Here is a 22025-nt window from a genome sequence, read left to right on the forward strand (position 1 = left end):
TAAAGGTGAATGTCAATTCTCCTTTCCATGAAAATGTCGCTCAGTTGTGAGTGAATCTTCCTATGTGCACCATTCAATTCGTTTAATGAGACTTTTTTGTATGTATCAGCATACAAGATCTCCTGCATCTTTTTCTGGTACATGTCTACATCCATGATTACTACCCCTTCCCCCTTGTCAGGCTTCATGACCCTTATTTTCTCTCTTTGCAGTGATTCTAAAATGGCTAACTCACTTTCTTTCAAATTATTCGTGAGATGTCCATTTCTGTGTTTCTGCAAGCTCTTAAGGTCTAATTCACATAGTTTCTCATACAAGACATGTCTGGGGTGGAAGGGGGATTATGGATTGAGTTTATATTCCATATATTATCACTGACTCTATGCAAGTTGTCATGGTATAAAAGAGAAAAATTCAACTTCCTCAAAAACAGTTTCATATCTATGACAGTAGTAGCGAAATCAAAAGATCTACTTGGCACGAAAGTCATGCCTCTAGCTAATACATTTGCAATTTCCATGTCAATATTTACATCTGAGTAGTTATACACTTTAAAATCTTTCTCATTGTTAAAAACAATGGTGCAGTCATTATTTGTAAGTTCTTGAAACTGAGTTTCTCCCTCTTCGTGAAAATAAGGTAGACAAATCTCACTGGGGTGTAAGTCCAATACCCCACTTATGTCCTCCAGTTCTTCCTCTTAGGCTTGGGCCTCTGAAAAAAACATCTCTTGGTAATCACCTTGTGCGCCCTGCCTTGGCTGAGAGTCATATTTATTTATATGTCTCTCAGACCTTCTTAAACCAGCATATTCTGAGTCAAAATTTGGAGGCTCACCACCACCACCATCAGAGTAAATATCCAGTGCACACTCAGTGTCTTGTCTTAAATTGTCAAAGGGATGGTGTTTTTGAACAAATTTGAAATGTTTCCTTTTGAACTGAGAATCAGGTGGTTTTGGATATGCCAACCCATTAGCATAGTCATTCAGATCTCTATTAAGTTTATTAATCTTTCCTTTCTTAAGGTTGTCTATGTAGTGGTCAATACTGTTAAAAATACATAGATATTCATATTTAAAGTTCTCATATGAAACATCCTCTCGTATGCTTTTATCCAGTAAAGTCAAAGCATTGCTCAGAGTATTGATTTCTTGATCATTATATTTTATTAACAACTCCAACAGCTCAAACCTAAATCTATCAAACAATTTCAGCAAGTCAATATGTAAAGGCGAGTCAGGGACTAAGCCTGCTGGATACTTCCATAGCCTTAAGCCTTTTGGAAAATTTTCAGTTTGATACATTCTCTAAGATATGCATTTTCTAGTTGGAGCTTTTTACATTTCATTAATTTTTGATCATATTCGTTTAGCTTATCATCAGTTGTAGATGCAGCTTGCCTGTGGTCTGCCGAAAATGAAAAATAAGCATCCAACCAGTCATTAAGCTGAGGAACTTCATTCCTGGAAGTAAAACCAAGTCCTCCAGCATTGTGGTTAGTATTTAGTCTCCATGCTGGCTTATTTGCAACTTTTGCTGGCTGTAATAGTTCACTTCTGTTAGGAAAATCACTTTTTTTTTCTAGTGAATGATGTTCTGTAGTAGCTAGGCAGAGTGGAGTATTAGAAAAGTCTGTAACTGAAAGAACAGCTCCTCCCAGTGGTCGGATGGTAGTAGGAGCTTCTGAAGCACACTACTCACTAAAACGCTGCTATAATCCACCGACTCTTTGGGAAAGTTGCAGAATTAAGCCAGTTAGATTGCCTATGCTTTTTTCCGTTGATTCCTGTTGATCTTGTCCAGGTGGAAGGCCAGCCAAAGCAGAATCCATCAAACTACCAGAAGCCATATTCAAAAAACGCAAAAAACACAATGTAAACTCAGAACTGAAACAAAAGCTGTTCACAAACTAAACTGGCAGAAAACTAGGTTAAGGAACAAACCCAGAAGGTTGAACTGTCACATAAAATCCTTTATTTGCTGAAAATAAAAAATCAGGTTTGCGCTTTTGTTTAAACCACATGTTAAACTTCATCAGACAGCTGGTAATTTTGAAATCACTTCCTGTATAGACTTCCTGTAACATTGATTGGTGAATTAACTCATGAATATTAATAACATTTAAATACTTCATCTCATGAATATAAAACACACATTCTAAAAAGTACCTGCCTGCCACTCTATTGCTATCAAGCTAATAGTGAACTGTAAATAGAATTCTTAACTTCTTGTATATATGTACAGTAAAAGACCACTACTAGAACATTTTTATGTAATAACATACTTCTAAAAAGTATATGTTCTATACTCAATAAAAACAAACTATACATAGTTCTGAACGACTTCATGTCTGATTAAAGACATATTGCTTAGGTCACTACACCAATATCAAACATGCACTCTTATTTATATGTAAAAAATAAATGCATATAAATATATATTAAATAAGTTAAATATTGAATAAATATGTAAAAATGTGAAAAAATATATATGTATAAAACCATACATATATGTAAAATATGTAGGTAAAAAATGTGTTTGTTTAAAAAAAAATGTATATATATATATATATATATATATATATATATATATATATATGAATATATCAAAATGTGAATAAAAGGCAATACATTTTATTTATTTAGATGTTGCTTTCTTAACTTTTTTCTTTTCAACAGCTTTCAACTTCAACAGTGGGGGAATGGAGCTCCGCTCATTCAATCCTGGCCAACTATCTGCCTGTAGGCGGATTTGCCACTTTAGTTCTTTTATTTCTAAAGGAGCCCCCATGGCTTGTTGTCTTGTACACACACTGAATCTATGGCCATAAAACTGAATTTGTGATCAGTATTGCAATTAATGTGCCTAGCCAAAGCATTATTTAAGTAAAAGGAAGTTTAACTGTGACAGTAAAGGGGTTGTCTATGCAGCGGTTTGTCATGACTGTACTTGTTTTTATATTGGAAAAACCATCAGACATTTTAGGTATCGGATTTATCAGCACAGTTATGACATTAACAAGAAAGATGAGTGTAATGCTCTATTTAGACATCTCAAAGTTCACCCTACACATACCTTTAAATTTATTGTTATAGATGGGTTGGAAAACAATCCCGAGGTAAATCCAGAGGCATTCTTTTGGAGGTCTTGGAATTAAAGTGGCAGCTCAGAGCCAATGCTAGGCGTCAACCGGGGTTAAATTATGTTATTTTTATTTCTAGTTATTTGAAATTGAAGTCTATGTTACTGTTTTAAATGGTGTTATTTATTTGTTCTACACATGTATGGTTTTATGCATTTGGCATATATATATATATATATATATATATATATATATATATATATATATAATAATTTTTACATACATTTTTTATGTATGTTACTTTAAGTGTTGATTAATGCCCTGGGGGCAGGTTTGTTACAATTTTAAAAATGGTTTTGACCCTGTTGATTTTATTCTGATGAAGTCCAGGCATTGTGCGGACGAAAGCACTTGACATGTGTGGATGAAAGCGCTTAATTTTCAATAAATCCAGTGTGTTGCAGAGCTTTCAGTGGTCGTTCTTCATTTTATCAAGTTGGTATACATGCTGTTTTATTTCATTGATGGTTGAATGAGAGGGAATTACCAGCCAAGGTTTCCAAATCCCTAGCTACTTTGTCATTTTGGAGAGAAGTGTTAACTATTCTATATTTTGAAGGAAAAAGTTGTTTCCTAATGAAACAACAATAGCTCTTTTTTAGCCCTTTTTCAGTATACCACTTGTTTACAAGGGTAAGTTCCTGATGTAATGAAATAATATCATGGGTGGATTTACTAATAATGCACAGTTTGCAGTTATCTGTGAACTTAGCTAACAAAAGGTTCTGATTTCTCATCTGGAAATCAAAGAAGTAGATGCTGAAAAGGTGGTATCCTGCTACTGAGACCTAACAGACACCAGTAGCTGCTTTCATATTTATAGAGGAGGTACCTGGCACTCTGATGATGTGGTTTCTGTCTTTAAGTCAGACTGTTATCCACCTCTAGGGCTGGCTGTATGCACAGGTGAACTTGACAAATGCCAAGGTGCCTTGCCTGTAGGGTGCTTTTATCCCTATTCATTTATTTATTTATTTTTAGAGCAATATTTCACTGCATTAAAAATAAATTGTCACTATTAACTTAAAAGAAAATTTGCTGGGGGGAGGGGCTCCAATTGAATTGTTATTCAAATCAAGTCATTATGTTAGCTTAAACATAGCAACGTCATGGGAGTATAAACCTTGCAACACTCAAAATGTAGGTACAAAATCACCTCAAGGATTTACTAACACAGATGTAAAATCAAACCAAAGAGTAAACAAGTCACACAGAAAAACTAATTAGTAAAACTGCAAAAAAAAAACTGTACCCAAGCTAGAGTTTTCACTGTGTGATTCCTTAAACCTCTTGTAATAGAGGCCCATAGGATATATGCAAATGACCCCTTAAAGACATTAAGTATTTCAGCTAAATGACTTCTGAATGTCCATGACATTTTCCTTTTTTTAAGTCTTTATGGATACATTCAGATCAATAAAGCCAAATCCCACTAGCTGCGGGCATGCATATTTCGGCCTTCTTATGACCTCATCAGCATAGCATAAGTTGATTGTTTGGCTGTACTTTAGAAACACAGGGTCTTTAAATGCAGCTAATGTCCATAACCATTAAGGTGTCTGCAAAATATCCCAACTAGATGGGTAACCGAAAATTCAACCCAGGAGTTCGACCTGTGTCCCTTTTGGACAGGGGCAATAGGTGCTGATTTTAGTGCCTGCTTGAACCAGACACCCTTGGGAACATGGGTCGAACTTGGCTAGGCTTGTAAGGGCCCTGGGGCTGTTAGTCTAGTAACCTCTTATGACCCTATGAACTACCATGCAAGCCAAAGAGTAAAAAGGTCACACAGATAAACCAATTAGAAAAAAAACTATAGGGGTATTCTGTGCAATTCTGACTGGACAAAGAGAAGAAGGATGATATGGAATGGGTGAAATACATGTTACTGCAATGTTTAAAATAATGCTGCTGGCAGTGATCAATCAGATATCTTTGCCATTTTTCTGGCTTTGTGATTTGTGTGGGCAGTTGGGATGAGGGGAATGGTGTGGTGAGATAAGTACTATTACTGTTTTTAAAATGATTGCAGTGATCTTTAATTTGTGTGGGCAGTTGGGATGAGGGGACTGTCATGTTGAGAACTGCTATTACTGGTTTTACAATGATGTGATCAACCAGATGTTTTGAGCAATATTTTTGACTTTGTGATTTGTGTGGGCTATTGAGATGTGGGAAATGGTGCAGTAAGAAGTGCTCCTACTGTTTTTTTAATAATGCTGGCAATAATCAAACAGATATTTTTGGCAATATTTCTGTCTTTTTGGTTTATGTCGGCATTTGGGATGATGGTAATAGGGAATGTTGTGGTGAGATGTGTTTTTACAATATTTCTGGCAGTGATCAACTGGATATTTTGGTCAATATTTTTGGCTTTATGATTGGTTTGGGCAGTTGGGATGAGTGGAAAGGTGTGATGAGAATAGTATTACTACTGTTTTTACAAATAATGGTGGCAGTGATCAAAAAGATATTTTGGGCAATATTTTTCTTGCTTTGTGATTGGTGTGGATATTTGGGATGACAGGAATGGTGTGATGAGATACGTGTTATTACTGTTTTTACAACAATGTTTGCAGTGACCAACCAAATAATTTGGTGGTGTTTTTTTTTCTGGCTTTTTGATTTGTGTGGAGCAACTTGGATTGGAATAAATTTTCTGCCTTTTTATTTGTGTGGAGCAACTTGGATTGGAATAAATTTTCTGCCTTTTTATATGTGTGGAGCAACTTGGATTGGAATAAATTGATGTGTGACAATTTAGTTATGTGGACTGTGGAGGTGAAATAATATTACACAGCCATCAGACATTGTGGCTATAACTGCTGGGGTGGGGGTAGAGTTGCCTAGATGAAAGTAATTGACCTTGTCTTTGCTTAGTTTAAACAGTCTCTGTCTGGACTTGAAGGACTAATTTGCTTTTCTGAGAAGTAAGATGGACAACTTAACTGGACACCTGATATGCACATACATTGCTGGTATAATTGCCCTGGCTGTCTTCTGTGGAAGAAAATTACTAGCTGCCTGCTTATTATTTTGGCTTTGTAGGACTGATGAGATTGTGTGAAGCAACTTACAATATTTTACTTTGTGGCAACTGTTTGGAAGAAAGATGAAATACATTACACTGTTATTTTCTATTATCACAATCACATGCCTGAACTGTACATAGAAGAAGCTATAACTGCTTTATGAGGGTTGCCTGCATGAAAGCAACTGACCTTGTTGTCACTTGTTCAGTTTAACAGTCATCTCAAAAAATAAGAGATCAATGCATCACAGAATACTGTGACATTCAGAACTTCTGGAGGCTGGTGCCCCCCCCCCCACACCACTATTGTATAAGTGGATTTTGGCATGGGCTTAGTAATTTCCTTTGCCATGAACCCCACCTAGTCTAAAACCAGCGCTGTATTTGGGTGTACACAGAAGGTCACTGCACTTGTGTGGGGGATTGATGACAACATCATTTATTTAACGTTCTTTACAAAACTCAAAGGTCACTATTATCTTGTATTGGACTGGGGACAGTCACATCATTACTTCTTTAACTGTCTTCTCAAACTATATCTTGTACAGGAGCACTGTACTGTCTCTACAAGTAACAAGCTGAAAACATTATTGTAATATTTTTTTTCCATTTTCCTCACAATCAAACATGCTATGCATATACATGTAGCTATATTTTGGGGAGAGTAAATAAACATGGTTTATATATGTATGAAGATAAATATATTATATTTTCTTTGCTTTTGAGTTTTGTCCCAGTCTGACATTCCAAGGGTTCAAAGAAGGTGGCTGTCTTTTGGGGGTAGGGAGTAAGAAGATAGCAGCTTGACGTATGACTCTGGGCATTTGTGCCTTAATTATAATCCCGATTTAACATCAGTGGGATACCCAGAAAGTGGCTACCTATTTTGAGGTGAGGTAGGAAACAGGTACTATACCTAGATATGATACATGTATTCTCACAAACATTTGTCTTCTCAGTTTATTGTAAACTGATGTTTTCTCAGCTTTGAGCATGAAAACTTGGACACAATTTATTCCTTCTGTGAAACAAAAAAAAAGCATGATTGAATTTCATTTCTGTATGCATATTTTTTGCTCGGCCATCATTGGATCAAATGTTTGGGTAAAAATCTAAAATGCAGCTCAGAGCATCTATAACCCCCTTGCTTCTGGGTGCCTATCAGTGTCCAGGCCCCCAGCTTAATTTAGTTATTACATAGAAGTTTTGGTCAGTTAGGGTGTGTTGAAAGGATGCAGATAAAAGTAATACTGAAGAGTAAGACTGAATTTCTTTCCTTAATCAAGGTTTTCACTCAGGCCATCATTGAAAAAAATGTCTAAAAAAACTAAAACGCATCTCACAGCATCTAGACTGCTCATGGATTCTGGGACCCAAGCAGCTCCAAGACCCCTGGCTTAATACAATTATTTATACTTTTTTAATTACAGTGTAGTCCTGGTCAGTTAGGATGTGCTGAAAGGATACAAGATAAAAGCTGAAGAGTAACACTAAATTTCTTTCTTTGACTATAGTTTTTGTTCATCATTGGAGAAAAAAACATTTTTTTTAAACTCTAAAATGCATTTCAGTGCATCTAGAACAAAGTCCCCCAGGCCCCCAACTTAATGCAGTTGTTTTCTCCATGGTTATCATAACTACAGGTAAAAAATGAAGAGAAAGACAAACTGTGAGAAAAAGAAGGTAAAAAGTAATCTGGACAGTGTGATTAGTTCAGGAAGGGATGGGGGGTGCACTATGGAGCCTTTTTGCCTAGGTTTTCAGTTTACCTAATGCCAGCTCTGTCCATCTCATTAACTCAAGATCAATGTTTAATGTACTTAGCTTATTAATGATGCCAGACAATTCCAATAAACTGAGATAGGAAAAATAAAGTAAAAGAAGAAATGATACAAAGCCTAAAGCAAAAGGAAAAAGGGCAAGTATGCATGAAAGATATTGTGCAAAACAAATAATAACGTACTTATTTTTGAATGCAAGAGATTTTGTTGGTTTGGGTATTTACTGGCTAAAAGAATTGGCTGTTGTAATTTGTCAAAAAATGAAGGTTATTTAATATCTGGCTATTATATCAGCATTGGAGCAATAATAAAAAATAAGACAGCAATTCAAAGCATGTGGGCATTATAAAGAGAGATGGTGTGAAATATTACATTACAAAATGGGAAAATGAAGGGAATAGATGAAATATGGTTATGAAATATGATTTGTTTCATTCCTTTACTTCTATTTTATTTTCATTTTGAAAATAGTTTAATTTAAATTTATAATGATGCAATTCTATTCTTTTGCAATTTTGTAAGCTTGAATGTAGAAGCACTTTAATAAGGCATTCCTCTGTTGTTTTGATAAGTGTTATCAGACCTTTTACATCCACCTGGGCTGTCACGTACTCAGGATGCAAGGCTGTGGTTTAATATATTTTCTGAAGATTGGTACCTCATAAGGGCAGAACCCATCTCATCCTTTATTGCAAAGTCAGTAATGGAAAATTAATTTAAGCAGTTGGTGTGAGATCAGAACCCACAGTTTTCTGATTAATCAGCATCAAAGGCAAGTGTTCTACCTGTTGAACCATTGAAAGTGAAAACTGCAACATCTATTTCTGTCCAGTTTTGTACTGGGGAGGGGGTTATTCATGTGTGAGACAAACACGACAACCAGAAACATAAAGAAGCAAGGTCAAAGGAGATTCTGCTCCATATGGGCTACAATATGTTGCAAAGGTTAGCACATCATGCATTTTCAGTTTGGGTCTTCACTGGGTACCATCTGCGTGCAGCCTGCAAGTCTTGCATGTTCATAAGAGTTGCTTTGGGTATGGGCTTCCGCCATCCAACAGCCACACCCACACTAGGACTCCACAATGACCCATAACTAGGCTGAGTATTCAAAGTAGCAGTTCACACGCCTTTCTCACTACTTTTACTGTGAAGTTCAGTGCCTTCCACACACACACACACACACACACACACACACACACACACACACACACACACACACACACACACACACAAAATCTAAAATTAAACAACCACACAAACAGGAAACAACAGGAATCATTGTTCAGCACTCCTTGGAGGTTAATATTTTCAAATCAAAACAGATTTTTTTCTCTCTTTTAAAACCAAGCTATTTAGAACACACACATTTCCATTTCAACATTAGGTAATGCAGCTTACTCAGGAAGCAATGAATGTTTAACAGTTCCATTCTACTATACACATCTGCGCCATTAATAGAAATAACATTTATACAGAAATGTCAGACTGACTCTCACTGAAAAGATCTCTCAAAAGATCTGCATCCGATTTCTCCTGTAATTCATTGCACATATTGAGAATACTGAGTACCTATGAGTCTTTATCATGGTATGGCCTCTTCATGTTTACATGCTAAAGTCTGCGTTTTTGCCTCCTGTCTGGTAATGCCACCACAAAATTAACAGTTCTCACTTTCCTTACAACACTGGTACATCATTCCCATGATACTTGAAGTTTTTTCTGCTGAACAGAAATAAGAACCATTACATTTTGTCTAACAGTTCATTCTCTAACTTTTCTCTGTAATGTCATACCAAAATTTTTGTTTCAGTATACATGGCACAATAAACACTTTGTGGGAATTACCTGTCCTGCCAATCATTGCAATTTGTGATTATGAAGCAGACCAAATGCTGAAAAAAATGTGGATTCCTGGGCGACCTCCATGTGTGTAAAGAGGAAAGAGGAGACAAGAAGGTTACTTGTCCCATTCCTGCTTAAACTTGTCTGTAGATGCTCTCAGTATGGGAATAACAGTAAAGATAACCTCTCCACCAGACCATTTTTTTGTGGATGTAGGGGGGTGGTTTAACTGCTTTACCCAATGGCACTTACACAAACAGATCAGTAGGTCTGACATAAAGTTAGCCCTCCATTAACCAGTGTTGGCTTAAGAAAGCCTACCCAGCTGACAGTATTTAACAGTGCATTTACCACTTTTTCGGCCTCTACATAGAACAAAGTCACTGCTTCTGAGCTAGTAATTTAATCCACCACCACCACCAAGCAATATTTCATACTGTTGGTGTTTGTGGCAATATGAGTCCCCAAAAATATCAATGACTACCCTCTACAGGGGGCTTTTTTCCTCACTTTTAAAACTAGGTTTCTTATAACACACAAAGTTTCACTTCAACATGAGATAACACAGCTTTTTGCAGGAAACAATGAATGTGAAAAAGCCACATTCTATAGTACAGAGCTGCAATATTAAAACAAAGAACAATTGTACATTTTGCTCATTTAATAAAATATACAACTCTTGTCACTTCAGCTTCTGAGAAAATATACAACTGTTTACACATATACTGGTGAAATGAATATCCTAGTTTGCAGTGAAATCAGTAAAGGTTTGGGGCAAATGTCCTCACAAACTAATGACTATAGATTCCTTCCTCAACTAAATTTTTATGAAGTTAGCTGCAGAAAACCTTTATATAGTACTATAATACTAACCCAAATGGTCATAAAACTGCAGGTGTGTATAATTTTTAATGTGTCATATACAGTTATGGAATACATAGAGATATAGATAGACGGATGGATGGATAAATGCAGAATTAGAACATCTTCATTAACTTGGCACTAACATACATACCTCAATGTCTGTGAGGCTCCCTTCCAAGTATCTACGAACCTGCCTATTAATTTCTGTGATCTGATTTTCACTCAGTGGCTCATAATTCACCTGATTGCGGTTTGTCTGCAACCAATAAGAAAGCATGGTATTTTAAAAGGTAATAATTTTTAGCACAATGTTAAAGAAAAAACAGTTGTATTCACCATGACAGCAGAAGTAAGAATAATAGGATTATTGTTGCAGTGTTTATGTATATGAATTTAACTAGTTTTTGTAGTTCAACATTGGTTCTCAGTGAAATTCTTCAACAGGTGACAGATGTCTTGAACTGTGGTCACTTTGGGAGTATGATTATAAAAGTAAGCAATTTGTTTTCTTTTCTGATGTCCTGAAAATAAAGGCAGAAAGCTGCACCAGCAGATGTGCTTTTGGCACCCTAGCAACCACTGAATCAGAAAGCTAATGTAGGATAACTATACACAAACTGATGCAAAACTTTTCATGCATAAAGAGACCCAGTCAATATAAATACCATATTTAATGAGTATGTAAAATGTAGTGAACACAGCCATGTAATTATGAGATCAATTATGCATGAAGTAACAGTGGTAAGAGGGAGGGAAGCTAGACTGCAACACTGATCCTATTCAAAAAGCTACTGTTATGGTGCGTTATTACACAGCTATATAGCATATACTCCTAGGGACCAGTGCAGCAGGATTTATATATATTATCTGGAAGTGTTCAAAGTGGTAATGTTTACAGGCTTCATAAGAGTGTCTGGTCTAGAGCACTCCCTGCAGAACAACAGAGATAAATTGTGCTCTGCCCTTAAACTGGACATTCAGGACTGTGGAGACAAATCCTGCAATGTCCCTACACTGGACATTTACTTTGTAATGTTTTGAAAAGGTGTGCACAAATGATCACATAGCTATATTGCAAATGTCATCAGCATATACAATCCTGAAAAAGTCTGAAATGGTAGCTGCAGATCTGCCAGACAGGGGCCCAAACCTTCCCAAATGGTGTATTGTACTTAGCAATAAAACATTAAAAATAAAACATAATAATGAATATGCAAACAAACATGTAACATCAAATAAAAAAGGGGGTACAATGTAATAAATTCTAATAAGGCATAGAAAAATTGAATGTGAGGAAAAATTGAATGTGAAAACTATAGGTAAATCTTACTTCTTGAGGGGTCTGTCTAATAGGAAAGGTTTAATAGATACCCTATCATTAAGTCCATGGTATCTATCTGCCTGTAGCCTAATGATCCATTTTGTTTCTGCTCTTTCTGTAAAATTTTTAATGTTGCCCAGACAGGGACTCCTATGGGTAAGCTCTAATACCATAAACTAAACATAAACTTATGAGTAGTTCCCTCATTCAGTACATGTCAGGCTATGGCAGTCATCTCGTCTTCTTTGTTAATAGCATATATATGTTCATGAATACGTTTTCGTATAGTACGGTTCATCTTTTCAACATAGAAAGCTGGACATTTAATACAATATGTTAAATATACCATGTCCTTGCTAAAACAATCAGCACAGAAATGAAAAACATATTCCTTAGCTGTAGTTGGATGAACAAATGTATGCCTATCCCCTATATAAGAGCAGAAATTGCATCTCCTACAGGGGTAAGTTCCCTTTCTCTGAGACACCTGACTCCATTTCCTATCAGTTTGGTAACATAATAGCCTCTTAGGGGACTTATTGTTCTTGCTGGAGAAGCTAGGGGTTTCCCTACTATTCCCCTCAGTCTTTCATCTGTTTGCAAAATCTTCCAGTTCTTTTTAATGATTCTTTTCACATCCAAATTATTCCTGGTATAAGGGATGACCACTCTATATTTATTGTGTGATAAAATAACAGGTTTGGATATTCTAGTTGTATCTGTATCTAAATTCTTATTCCATTAAAGTTTTTTATTTTATTTACACCCATGTTGCCATGTTTGTGTTTGCACTTGTAGCCTTTTCGCATTTGAGCTGGTTTCTTGTGCAACATTTAATTCTTGGGACTTTACATTTTTTTTTCTTAACTGGGACTTTGTCATTCAACCCTGAACCAAAATCAGCTCTCAGCCTAATGATCCACTTACTTTCTAATTGCTTAGTAACATTACATATATCCCCACCTATTAAACTAACATCAGTTTTACCTATAACCAAAAAGTTAAATTTATGTAATATTGAAGTCTCCATCACATGTTTAGATAAAGTATCACTTGCTATCCTATTATTAATGATATATAGGTGTTCCCATGTACAATCTTTTAAAAATCTATCAGTTTTACCTACATAGAATTTATGACACACAATACAGTGGGCCAAGTATACTATTTGTGTACTATTACAGGAGGCATCTACAGTAAAAGTATACCATCTCTTCTGGTGTGGGTGCCAAAAGGCCCCAGAACTATCTATATAGGTGCAATAATTACAACTATAACAAGGTTTTGTAATTCATTTTCCATTACTACTATTAAAATTACTTTCAGTCAGTATTTTTTGGATAGCGCAGCATCTGCTTGAGAGATTTTTTATTTTTGTACACAAAATTGGGTACATCACCTATTATCTTCTTAAGGTCTGAATAAGTAGTCACAATAGACCAATATTTCTTAATTATGCTAGTTATGCCACCTGTATCCTTAGAAAAATATACTGGAACCCTACATCTAATATTACTGCTTTGCTTCCGTCTATTCATAGGGGGATTGGCAGAGAAGTATGTAGATGTTAACTTCAGAGTTTCTAGAGTACAGTCTTACTTAAATATCGATTGAATAAGTAACTGCAGCAAAAATGTAGAGTAAGACAAACTGTGGAAAAAATAAAGAAAGATACTCTGGATAGTGGCAGTAGGTTAGATTGTGTTGGGCAGTGGGGGGGGGGGCAATATAAAGCATTTTCACTTAGGCTGGTCCTGTTGTATCAACAGGTGAGATTTAGAAACCTTCTGTTCCCATATTTGTGTTAATTAGCAGTGAAAATATTGCATTTGTGTAGTCTGCAAAATAGTTCTGTCACCATAAAGTGTGTATACCCTTGCAGACAAGGTAAAGTGCATGTACCATATAAAGTAGTATACCTTACACAACTGTGATTTTACTTTTTAGTCAAAGTAGCTAGAAAACAGATACAATCAGCTATGTTTAGTATGAAAAAAGTCACTGACACAGCTGATGAAAGTATGCTAGCAAAGGGAAATGTCATATCCTAGTATGACCAAGAATGATATGATAGCCATGCTTGGTGCACATAAGACTCAGTCAACTGATATTGCAGACAACCTGGTAGAACAAGATCTAAAACAACACAGTCTATACCCAGACAATATCAGAATACAAAACTGAAGTGAAAAGACAAGCGATGTCAGTAAAGGTAAAAATATCTCAAAACAACTTAGAGAAAGAAACAGCTTTAAGCTGTAAAGATGAAAGAGAAGCGATAAGACAGACAGAAGAATGCCAGCATGAGGTTTAATTTGCTAACTCTTTGTCAAATGCATGAAAGTTTTGGGGTTGAAAGCAATGCCCTGAATACCAGTTTCAGAGCTAAATTGTTTAATCATAACAAAGAGGAGGATGACTTTGATAGTTCTATTCAGCTAGCTGAAAGGGAATTAATTCCATATAACCTTGGCAAGATGTAACGGGTGAGGTGCTTAACCTCCGTGTTTAGGGTAAGACATTACACACATTAACTAGAATAACTGCTATGTAATGTTGTAGTTATGATTAAATTACGTTTATTTGAATGCTTACTCCTGAATATTATATAAAAAAATTCAGAGACCATAGAAGACAAGCATTAATTACTTAAGAGAAGAAATAAGAACTTACTTCCATGGGTGAGGGGAAGTGGATGCATGTAAGGTTATTATTTTTCAAATATTGGGAAACCTTATGACAAGAAACTATGCAAGTAATACTTTGGGTGGGAATACCATCACAGGATCATAGGAGGCTACTATCTAGTGACCCTAGAGTGTTTTTAACCCTAGCTATTCATGTCCCGTTTTCCCAATTATCAATGTCCACAGGCTAGAATGGCTTTGGTATATGCGTGTGTCTTAGGGCATCTACAAACTGCCCTTGTCTATAAGAGCCACAGGTGATAAGCGGTTCTCAAAAAAAAAAAAAAAAGCCTATTTGTGATTTAACATTCATTGGTCCAAATTGCATTTGCATAGGCTTAGGGAAGAGCAGTTTCTCATGAATGGGGAGGCCAGTTTCAGAGAAGGGGCGATCTCTAAGACACATATCTGTCCCTCCAACATGTTTAGTTTATCTTACAGATGAGGTTTAGATCTTTAGGGCAATTCTAGTGCAGTTTGTTTTGCAATTGTGTAGCAGAATCATCAGGGCTGCATCAGAGAATGTCTTGTAGGTTAAGCATAGATTGCCCCTCAGTAGTCTGTAGGAGACTGAGTAGAGGGACAGGACATTGAGGTGGCCCGGATAGGACATATTATTTACAATTTGTATTTTGAGGAACCTCTGTGATCACTCCAGCTGTTCAAATGCCTGGTCAGATACTTGCTGAAGGGTGCATTGTACTCAATTATTAGTCTAATGAGAGCTGAGTATTGTGAGACTATGATCTCCTTAGGCCTGGAAGCCATGCCCTTATTTATAAGTTCCACCACATAGAAGGACTTTCTCAATACCATGACACATCATGATCAAAGTTCAGGTTACTGTCAACCTGAGTTCCCAAGTTCTTTACTGCTGGATCCACTTTTAGGGGAGTGTTATCAATGTTGTAATTTGCAGGGGTGGTTGTCTTCCCAAAGGTTACAACTATTCATTTTTTGGACAGAGTTTTAGGCCATGGTTCTGACATCAGAGTTTTCTGTGTCAGACCCTCCTGGAGGATATCTGCATCTTTGGGGTATTCAATGATTGCACCCAGCTTGCAGTCATCAGTAAATCCTGTCAGCCAAAGGCTCTCTATATTGGCCTTGACTTCAGAGAAGTATATTTCAAACATAAGAAGCCCCAGTACTGAGCCCTGTGGGACACCATTAGTAATAGGCCTCTTGGTGAAGGTGGGTTCCCCCAACCATAACTTCATTTGGCCTATCTGTGAGCCATTTGGCTGTCCTTTAGGTGACATAAGGACTGATGCCTAAATTTGTGAGTTTGTCTATAATACTCAAGTGAGGTATTGTGACAAATGCCTTGCCAGGTCAAGGTAGCAGTATGTGCCATTTTGTCCTTGTCCAATGCTCTAGTGACCTTTTGAAGAAATCCACCAAGTTTAGTAGGCATGACATGCCCTTGATGAAACCATACTGGGATGAGCCCAGTGATGGAAGATTTCCTATGTCTTTGTTTATCATGTCACAATAACTCTTTCCATGGCCTTGCATATAAGACTTGTACAACTTATGGGTCTAGAGATCCCTGGGACTGTTGAAGGTCCACCTTTGTATAGAGGGAAGACCGTTGCAATCCTCCACTCCCTAGGGATGAAGCCTGCCTGGAGGCTTGGCCTAAGAGAGATTTTAGTAGGGCTAAAAGATCATGTTTCAAGCTATTTTGGAGGGATCCTGGGAAATTATCATAACACTATGATGTAGTGTTTTTAGCTCTGGAGTGGGGACCTGTTTTTAGGGATAATAGTGGAAGAAATGGTAGAGAGTATTTTATGGGGGATCTGGGGTTGAATGGGTGAGACTGGAGCTAAATTTATTGGCCAGTAAATTTGCTATATCTCCTGGTTTGGTATAGGAATTTCCATTTATTACTAGTTCAATACACTGCTGGGTGTTCATTTTAAGGTTGCGTACATAACTGCAAAATGCCTTATGGCTCTCCATAGCCAGGGAGTTTTGGTGGACTTAATTAGTCTTTTAAGTTGTTTGTTGAGACTGATGAGGGAGATTTTTATCTTTTGGGCATAGCCTTTCCTATTTTTGGACAGGATTTTCTTTCTTTTGTTGTACAACTTACTTATACTAAGTATCCACCAAGGGAACTCGTTTTTGGAGTTGTCCTAAGGTTATTTTGGTTTGGTACTGCTGTTTCAATCCATTTAATTACATGCCTATACAGGGTGTCTGTAAACACTTCCACATAGACCACCATATTCTCTGAGTTTGAGGGGCTTAGAATTTAACTATGCCATCACTAAATAGGATGTAGTTAGCTTTGGAAAAATTCTTAAAGGTTTTGGTGTTTGCTGGGAGTTCAGCCTTTATATTTAGTTTAAGGGTGACTGCTTTGTAATATGATCTGACAAGTGAGGACTATTACACAAGGGAAGTACAATCTGGTTAACAGATGGTGATTATCATCATCACCATCAACCCCTCTTTTCCCATTTTCTACATGGGATCAGGGTGTCATGTTAACTGTCTCCATCACTCTCGATTCAATGCCACTTTCATGCCTTCTTCACTCATGCCTGACTGTCGCAGATTGTTTCTCACACAATCCAACCACCTATTTGCTGGATGCCCTCATTTACTCTTACCTTCTTCCTGACTGTCCCAAATCTTTTTCACCAGATTATTTTCTGCTTTTCTGGACAAATGCCAGAACTACTGCAATCTGTTCTCTTTGACCTTCTCTGCAATTGGAGCAACTCTGGCTTCTGCTCTGATGCCCTCATTTCTTTGTCTTTCCCACAGTGTGCATCCTACCATCTATCTCAGGCACTTTATTTGCATCATCTCTAGCTTCCTCAACTGCTTTGCCTTTACTTCCCAGGCTTCTGTATCATATAGTAGTACTGGTCACACCAGTGTTTTTTACACCTTACTTTTCAGCTTCTTTGGCATTCTTTTGATATACACTATACCTGACACTCTCTGCCAGTTGGCTGAAGCCCCTCTGATTCTAGTTTTGCTATCTTCATTTAGGCTTCCATTCTCCTCAACCAACCTTCCTAGATACCTGAAGCTATTAACCTGTTCCACTATCTTCTATTCTATCTCAGTTCTCAGCTTCTTCTGATTTCCCCAATTTGCTGCCATTACACATGTCTTATCTGTACTCAGTTTCATTCCATCCACTTTCAGTTTTGCATTCCATTCCCCAGCCCTTTGTTGAAGGTCTTGCTCAGCATTTGCCTGTAATGCCACATTATCTGCATTCAGCAACTTTGTTGATCAGTCTCTTCCAGCCTATTTGCTAGTGTAATCTATCACCAGCACAAACAGCAGTGGGCTCAGAGTTTAACCCTGGTGCACACCCACTCCCCCTGGGATGGTGATTATAATCCTGCTTAGAAATGGGCAAAAAGGTGATCCTTGTCTAGTCAGGGCATCAGGGAACTTCCCCTACTTGAGACTGGTACTTGCAGAACTGTTAGCTGTGAGTACATGCACATGTCCCATTCCTAATGCAGTGGTTGCTGGGAGGATGGTAAGCAAGATGGAGAATTCAGCAAAAGGAGCAGCAGTGAATGCCAGCTCAATGAAGGACGTAACAGATGGTATTTAAGATTCAGAGATTGTTTTTCAGCAGCAGCTTTTTGGTCAAATGGAGGAGTTGAGCAGAGAGGAATGTATAGCTACAACCCTCCAGTCTGGAAATGGGATTGCAATGTTATTTTGAAAATGGAAACAGATAAAATTGTACACATTCCAAGTATTATAAATGTTGAAGGCAACAAAGGTATTGTAAAATATTGGGGACAACCAAAAACATATTTTTTGTGGAAAAAAAGGACATTTAGTTATTAACTGTGATAAAATGAAATGTTATGGTAAAACAGGAGATGAAGCAAAGAAATGTTTATTTGAATGCTAAAAATATAAACTGGACATATATAGTTAGATTGCAAAGAGAAAGAATGAATCAAGTACTGTAGATCAGAGTAATGATAAAAAGCAAAGAAGAAATGTAGAACAGCTAGAAATAGATGAAACTTTAGAAGAAAAAAGGTGACAGTAAAATAAATAATGGAGAGGAATTAGAAATAGAACTGGAAGCTAGTGATGAAGATATACGTTGGAAAATAGTAAGAGGGAAAAAGACATTATATATGTAAAAGAGTAAAAGACAGAAAAAGAAAATTTAAATATATTAATATAAAGGAAAAGAAGAAAGGAAATAAGTAACAATATAAATTTTAAAAAAGCAGTCAAGGAGGAAGATGATATCCTTTAAAATAAGGAAGAGAAAGGAATAATTTAATGATTTTTTTCAGTTAATGTAAACAGTATGAAGAATATAATATGAAGGGCAGATATTTTAGAATGGTGTATCAAATGTGATATCGATATCATTATTTTGGAAGATATTTGGAAGATAATTCCTCAGGGCTACTCTTGGTTTGGCTATTTCACCTGAGAGTTACAGAAAATCTGCTGCATCTAAACCCATCTGCTGCTCTAAGAACAAAAATAAATATCATATTATACTTCTGCTGAATATTTTTACTATATTTCATAAGAATCATATTATTTGTTACATTCCTCACACTTTAGTAGAGTTTCAAAGTTAAACTGTTTCCACTGCTGCTGTACTACTTAATTGCATTGTGTCTGCTAGTTTTAGTACTTAATTGCATTCTGTTTGCTAACTTTATAGAACTGTACTATCTAGATTACGTGGTTTCCCTGCACTTGAGCTCTAAAACCATAATTTTTACTTTAAAAGGTTTTCTGACTGCATTCTTGTGGCAGAAGTGTGCTGTAGCAAACTTATCTGAGTTGGGGATGGCTGGCTGAAAGCTTACTGTGTGTTTTCCTGCCTGGTCTGTAGGCCTTGCTATTGTAAAACCTTTTTTTTCTGATTAGATACAAGTCCAGTATTTGCATGGATTTATGCTCAATTCCTTACAGCTGCTCTTAGTTTGGCTACTTCACCTGAGAGTTACAGTGAATCTACTGCATCTGAAACCATCCACTGCTAAAAGAATGAAAATAACTATCATTTTGCACTTCTGCTGATATTTTTTACTGTATTTCATAAGAATTCTATATTATTTGTTGTATTTCTCACACTTAAGTAGAGTTTAAAAGCTGAACTGTTTCCGCCTTTGCACTAGTACTTAATTACATTGTGTTTGGTAGTTTTACAGGACTGTAGTACATAGATTGTGCTGTTTCCCTGCATTTGAGCTCAAAAAACAGCATTTTTACACTGAGGCCTTTCTGACTGTACTCTTATGGCAGAAGTGTGCTGTAGCAAACCTGCTTGAGTTGGCAGTTGCTGGCTGATAGCTTATTGTGTGTTTTCCTGACTAGTCTGTAGGCCTTGCTGTTACAACATACTGTTTCTGAGTTTATATAAGCTCAGTGTTTGTGCTAAGCTGCTTTACATGCAGCAGCAGTTAGCAGTGCCCTGTACAGAAGCAAATGCTTTCAAGTTAAAATTTCCCTTGAAATAACTATCTCTGCAACCCTTCCCAGTCCCCCTGCTGCTCTAGATGCATCTGAGTTGCTCGCAGAGCAGCATCGCTTTGTTGGACAGCTGCAGTTTACACTGAGTATAGAACCCATTTGTATGCTATCATCCCAGTCCAGTTAAATCTTCCTAATCTTCTCCGTGGTCACCCATAGTAAAAAAAACCCTGAAACTATGGATAGGCACTTTCTTGCTACTCTGTGGCCAGCCTGGTGGACATGCACATCCTGAGGAAATGTAGCTATTGTCTCATGTATACTGACAATCACTTACTCTTGAAACAAGCAAACATAGTGAGAGATGTAGCTAGTTACACTATAATTACACTGCTCTCACATTCTGACAAATCAAATGACAAACAGGTTGGAAGCACACACACATTATTTCCCTCACTAAATAAGGTCTTGACACATAAACCCACTTATGACGATGTATTCACAAGTAACTTACAAAACCGCAAATGCTACCCATACACTGCCCTCAGAAACCACTTGCAAACAAAACCAGGTTAACACCAACTACTACACATAAAAATGCATGTCACAGTGTCTCCACAAGCAAGTCCCTAAGACAAAACACCACAAATTCAAACATTTTGGTCATATGGGACTCCATCATGAGACGCACAATTAACTCCCCCTCACAAGGTTGGATAAAAAGAGAGTTACAATCAGTTGCCTGTAAGGGGCCAGGATTTGCCAGACCACACGGGCACTCAGGTCACCCAACCAAAAGTACCAGTATGACTCTGTCATAGTCCATATAGGTGTGAATAAACTGAGATGTACCTCCCTGGACTATAAGAAGAGAGTCGTGATGGACCTCTCTGAATATGTGTCGCAGGCAGGTATAAGCCTCATATTGATCAGCATTCTATTCTCACCAAGAATTATATCACAATACAAACAGAAAATGATTGACTTCAATAATTGGCTGAGCTACTGGTGTCATTCCAAGGTGATCAAATATTTGTCAGCCTGGGACAACATGATTACACTGCTTTGCCAGAGATGGTCAGCACCTGTTGCCTCTAGGCTTCTGAATACTAGCCAAGACATTAGCCCCCCCAGTAACATTTTAGGCACTGCCAACTCAACAGACCTACCAGCATAATACATTCTTCTAATGCCAATCTGTAGGTACAGTGCCAGGAGTCTTAACAAGAAACTGCACACCCTGGAAGCTCTCCTCACCTTGACAAATGCTTACATCTGTGTAGTTACAGAGACATGGTTCAAGGCTGCAGAAAAAAATTGAAAGGAGGAGGTGTTTCCATTTACATAAAAAAACAATCAAACTGCAAGATAGGTCTAGCAGGATGACTCGGTTAAGCTACTCTATGTCCAGCTGACCATAAGCAAAATCCTCCACCATATCACCAGTAGCTAAAAGTCCCCAGTCATGAACCATGAAAACCACTGTGCATACCTGAAGCTACTAGAATAATTTACCATTCAGCCCAACACACTACTCATGGGTGATTTTAACTATCCTTCCATAAACTGGAAAACATACATGACCACTAACATACAGGCTCAGAGATTCCTGGACTTTGTCAATCCAAACACTGTGGAACAGCTGGTCTGCACTCGCAGTAAGGTCTCAAATATCCTTGACATAGTACAAACATGGGGGAACCATCGCAACACCCCCCCCCCAGCATAATGTCCTCATTGGTAAGTTTGGATCAAAAATTGGTCTCCTTTGAAATAAATGTAATGTTAGATCCCCAATCAAACCCTAAAACAATAAAGAATTTTTCCAAGGCAAACTGCCTTCTATTAATTGATAGCATAAGTAATTTTAAAGCTCCAAACCCAAAAACACCAGAAACACAAAAACCTAT

The 22025-nt window shown here is 37.1% G+C and overlaps 1 protein-coding gene across 1 annotated transcript in view; it reads right to left on the reverse strand.

Moving 5' to 3' along the window:
- The window catches only part of KIF9 (kinesin family member 9), a 1986094-nt gene that overhangs the window by 890475 nt on the left and 1073594 nt on the right, over positions 1 to 22025 (reverse strand). Inside the window, exon 11 of the mRNA XM_044066028.1 lies at positions 10817 to 10921. Coding sequence (XP_043921963.1) covers positions 10817 to 10921 — 105 coding nt within the window. The remainder of the gene's footprint in view (positions 1 to 10816; positions 10922 to 22025) is intronic.

The sequence above is a fragment of the Protopterus annectens genome, chromosome 3.part0, assembly GCF_019279795.1.
Source record: "Protopterus annectens isolate FY-2018-M chromosome 3.part0, PAN1.0, whole genome shotgun sequence".
Classification (NCBI taxonomy): Eukaryota; Metazoa; Chordata; order Ceratodontiformes; family Protopteridae; genus Protopterus; species Protopterus annectens.